This window comes from Sinocyclocheilus anshuiensis, unplaced genomic scaffold (assembly GCF_001515605.1).
Source record: "Sinocyclocheilus anshuiensis isolate Anshui unplaced genomic scaffold, SAMN03320099.WGS_v1.1 scaffold562, whole genome shotgun sequence".
NCBI classification, from domain to species: domain Eukaryota; kingdom Metazoa; phylum Chordata; class Actinopteri; order Cypriniformes; family Cyprinidae; genus Sinocyclocheilus; species Sinocyclocheilus anshuiensis.
In genome coordinates, this window is record NW_015544158.1 from 2,345 (window position 1) to 7,543 (window position 5,199).

General features: G+C 37.0%; 1 protein-coding gene across 1 annotated transcript in view; it reads left to right on the forward strand.

Annotated features, from left to right (window-relative positions):
* The first annotated feature begins 1,557 nt into the window (after positions 1-1,557).
* Positions 1,558-5,199, forward strand: part of LOC107695459 (neural cell adhesion molecule 2-like) — a 57,434-nt gene continuing 53,792 nt past the window's right edge. Inside the window, exon 1 of the mRNA XM_016495360.1 lies at positions 1,558-1,760. Coding sequence (XP_016350846.1) covers positions 1,604-1,760 — 157 coding nt within the window. The 5' untranslated portion in view covers positions 1,558-1,603. The remainder of the gene's footprint in view (positions 1,761-5,199) is intronic.

Consider the following 5,199-nt stretch of genomic DNA (forward strand, 5'->3'; position numbering starts at 1 on the left):
ATATAACAAGAAAAAAATAGTAAAATATAAAAGAATGCCAGTTTTCTGATTCATTTTTTGTAAAAAAGTGTATAGGGTCGCTAGAGACCCGAGGTATGTAAATGTGTAAGTATTTTTTCCTGGCAACTATATTTACATATCTGATCAATTTGTGCAATGTATCTTTTTTCCTCAAGGTGGCACTGTTTGATACACAATGATGACGTGACCTTTCACTCATAATTACCCCAGGCATAAAACAAACGAATATCATCAGCAAAAATTGAACTGGTTTGAATGGCTTTACTGCAGAGCAATTACTATACGCAATGAAATATAAATGTCACTGTCATTTGATGCTGGATGTGGTGAATAAGCTGCCAGTGATCAAAATATTGAATATGAAGTCATTGAAAATGATAGTTTTGAGAATATGGCTGAGATCGTGAATATGAGGCAGAAAACAATTATGCATTTAAGGGTTAAGTCATTTGGGGAAAATTCCTGTATTTTTATATCACAATTTATATTGCAGAAAAACAAAATATTACAAAGTCAGTTTTTTTTTTATTACAATTTCATGCAACCCTAAGAGTGACTGACAGTCCTCTTATTACTGGGATAAGTGGATCAAGTGTCTTGCTCAAGGGCATAGTGTTGATAGCTCATTGATCCCCCTCCCTTTGCACAGCTTGAACCTACAGTCTTTTGGCTGCTAGCCCAGATCTTTAACCATTATGCCATACCATAACTCTTTCACTTCCCAAACGTAACTAAACTCCATTCACAAGTGAAGACAAATGAATGTGAAATAGGAGATCCAACGAAGTTTGTTTTCGTGACCATTGAAGTGCGCTAAGCTTTGTCCCTGAGCCCTTCAACCCCTAACATCTCATCCTAACCCCTTCAGGGTCCAGCGTCTAAGATTATGCCATCTTGTCCTCTCCTTGAACCCCTCTCGTCCCTCGGATCAGCCTCTGCTCCTTCACTGATAACCCCCTGCCCGCTCTCAGCGTTTCTCCCTTGGCAGAGCTGCATCACGGGGCCGGTTGCATCCTCAGGCCTGCCCGTCTACCTGGAGCCACAGTCTCACGCTCCCCCGTAGTGCAGCCGAAGACCGCTGTTGTGTGGCTGATTGATGCTTCGAGCGGAGAAGTGCTGCACCATGCTGATGTTTTTTATGACCTTCCAGCAGAGCAGGATTTACAGCGCCAAGCACCTTGGTACCAAGTGTGGGTTCGGCCAGCTGCTCTCTGCAAGGCAAAGCACATCACGGGTTTTGTTTATCACAGTGTGTGTTTGGGAGACAAAGAGAGCCACTACCAGAGGCTTAAAAGATATCCTTAAAGGGGAAGTTCTGCACCACCAGCGGCACCAAATGGAATGGCAGTGAAACGTGTCCATAAAAGCATTTGTTTCCCTTTAGATTAGAACATATTTCTAAAAAAAAACTGTGTTTTATAAAAAAAATATTGTCAAGTTGTTCTCTAAACTTTTTTCTGTATTGTATGACCATTGTATGACCATATTGTATGTGTGTGTGTGTGTGTGTGTGTGTGTGTGTGTGTTTGTAGTGATTGGGGAGCCTGTGAGTCTGGACTGGTATAACCCGCAGGGGGAGCGGATGGCCCCGTCTCAGCGGGTGGCCCTGCACAATGAAGGTGTTCGTTCCAGACTCACCCTCTACAATGCCAAAATAGAAGATGCTGGCATCTACCGGTGCCAGGCCAGCGACGCACAGGGACATACACAGGAGGCCACTGTGGTGCTGGAAATCTACCGTGAGTATCGCTAACAAATAAATAAATAACAAATAAATCTGAAGATTAGAAATTAACAGGGGCTTGGAATTAAATATCAAAAATAGAATAATTTCACAAAATGTCTTTTAATTAATTAATCTGTTTTAGGTAAAAAGTATTTTATGTACATCAGAACCACAGAATTAAATTTAGCTTTTTCAACAGTACTTTTCCATTTTAAACTTCTTTTTAAACAGAAATATAGAAATAACTAGGATTCGGTAAAGTGCAAAAATAAACAAACTAATTGCATGCAATAAAATCAAGATCAAGAACTGTGTTGCATTATCTTAATTAACTTTATTGAACAAGCAGGAGAAATCAATTTTTTAATATGTGTGTATTCTAATTTTGGCCTAGATATGTACGTTACATTTTTAAGAGTTGAGTGTCAGAAAATGACATGAGCCAGAACCGAGCGTCACTGAACTTCAGTGAACCAGAACACAGCAAATCTTTTCACATTAATGTTCCAATGTTTACTATACAGTATATTGCTTGTGTTTAGAGACAGAACCAGTTAGAGAATTTTAAGAATTTAGATTCTAAATCACCAGTGATTCAACAACATTGTGGGGCTCTTCAGCACGAAAAGCAAGCAGCTTTTCTCTCCCTTGCTCATGGCACTCAGCACACAGAATCCACCCAGGGGATACCAGGCTTCCTGGCACGCCTGTGGTCTCTGAGCGGTGGGGATGCTGTCCCTTTCAATATCCTATCACTGTCAAAGCCCAGACTCACAACTGCAAGAGACCAGACAGAGATACCTAGATAATTGTCTTTTTTGCTCTGTTTTACAAATAAACAGAGAAAATAACAAGCTGGCTTTTCACGTGGAGGAGTAAAGTTCTGACAGATTGAGTTTTATAGATGGTAAGTGTTGAAATATCAAAAGTTTGTTTGTCTCCAGTAACATGCATCATTCCAATTTCAGCCATTTCTGAAATCAATACAAAGATAGAAAAAAAATTGCACCTGAAGAAAAAAAATTATTCAGTTACCCTCCATCTGTCCTCATTTGTTCTCTTTGGAGATTATATCTGATGCAAACTTTTACCTCGAATTATCATACATTTACATTACAGATTTATTCAGCATATTACAAGGAATCATGCTGTTACATGTCCCAGCTATAAAAGCAATTCAAGGCTACTATGTATTGATGCAAATTACAATGGAACAACATCTTGGCACAACTATTTGGGAATCCATTACATAGCTAAGGACATTATGCGTGTCAGCACAAAAAAAAACCTCCACCATTGGAAATGCTGCTGTTGAAATAGCTGTTTTGATTTTCCCTGTGAATAGAGGACATCCAAAAGCTTTCAAAGAGAGCCTCACAATGCAAGGCAAATGGACGTGTTCCATCCGAAGATGTTTGACAGATTTGTTGATGTAAAGCTAAATGTAATTCCCCCATCAATGAGACAGCTGCCGACACACGACAGAGAGAGAACTAGCATTATTGTGAGGGGAAAAAGTGACAGGGGCAGGGGAGAATAGTTGTGTTGTGGTCAACTGAATGCTCCTTAGCATGGTGCATTAAAGTAATAGTTCACAACTTTCTTTGCTCTGTGGAACAAAAATTAGAAATTTTAAGGAATGTAGTGGTTGTTGTTTATGCAAATATAATGAATTGGGAACAAAAAAAAGATGCAAAAGTGCTATAAAAGTATCATAATTTACTCCATAATTGTGGACTTTTTATTCCAAGACTTTTGAAGTCATACAATAGTTACAATATATGAAAATGAAATTCAGTGAATGATAATATCCAGTGATTATCAGTGAGCTCTTAACCTGAGAACTGCTTTTAATAGATTCACTGCAAAAAAAAAAATTTTGTCTAGTTTTCTAGTACAAAAAATATAAACTTTCCTAAATCAAGATAAGTATGCTTGAGAAGCAAAATGACATATCTTAATTATTTTCTAAAAATATCTAAATATTTATAGAAATTAAAAATATTAATATTTTATCAATGAAATAATATAATATTAAAAATAAACTGTTTTCCTTTTGAATTAAGTTTATTTTTCTTATCCCTTTGACAGATACTTTTTGTTATTTTAAGCTTAAACTCACTTAATTTTGATAGCAAGAATTAATATCTTACATCATCTTGATTGAATAATGCTTGTATTGGGGGAAAAAATACAAAAAATACAGAATAATTAAATCACTTTTGCAGTAGATCTATTCAGATTCATGATCCATATTTATAAATCAATAATTTTGACTGGTTTTGTGAACAGAAATCTTGTGATCTTATTCATAAAAAAAAAATCTGAAACAAAAATGATTGGTCACAAATTCAAATTCACAAATTTCTACATCTCTCATGAATGCAAGGAAAGCTATCATATGACTTCAAAACTGCAGAATATAATACAGAAATGATCTATGGACATATTATGATGCTTTTTCTTTCAAGTTTTAAGGCTTCAATTCCCATACATTGTAATTGATAGTCCAAAATTTCTTCTTATATGTTGCACAGAAGAAGAAAAAAAGTTTAAAACAACATGAAAGTGAGAAAATAATGACAGAATTTTAATCTTTGAGTGAACCAATACTTTTGGAAACACACCTTAATTGATTCCTTTGTTAAGCTCTTGAATTAATAGGGAAAAGGTGACTAAACGTAATAAAGAATGAGAGTGAAAATGAGAGATGCCAAGCCCAGACAAAGTGAAGAAGAAATGAAAAGGTGCAAGGGTGAGGAATTTTCTCTCTTTAAAGGGACCGGCTTCAAAAGCTTAAAGCACAGGGGTAAAACAAGGCTACATGAAATGTTCACCAGATTCTCTGTCTTTAATCCTCAGTGTGTTTAATTAGTAGATCTTGCAAAACTTTCAGGAGATATTTCACAAGCTTGCTTCTTTGTGGCGGACTTTGTTCCAGGCTTATGTTCCATTAGAAGTTGTATTTAGAGCAGTGGGAGCCGTGTGTAAACAGACATGACTCACAGATCAATACGCAGAGTCACTTTGCTGATGAGGATGTGCAGCATCATACAGCCCTCTGAAGACACATTTTCTTATACTGCGGTGTAGCAAATGTTTACACCAGCTTCCCACACAAACAAAATGTGGTTTTGGTGTGTCAGAATGTGGCTGTGAATTGTGAATAATCAGAGACGATGTGGAAGCACACCTGATTTATGACAAGCAGACGTAGGTGTTGACGTTCCTTGTTTTTCGTTGATTTTTCTTTGGTTTCCGCACTGGGGGGTCTGAACTAGTTCTCCAAAGCCCTCATGTGTCACACCTGATTTATGACAAGCAGCCGTAGATGTTGACATGTCCCTTGTTTTATGTTGATTTTTCTTTGGTTTCCTCACTGGGGGGTCTGAACTTGGATGCCAAAGCCCTCATGACTTTTTTTTTTTTTTTTTTATTTTCGTCCCGCTTCA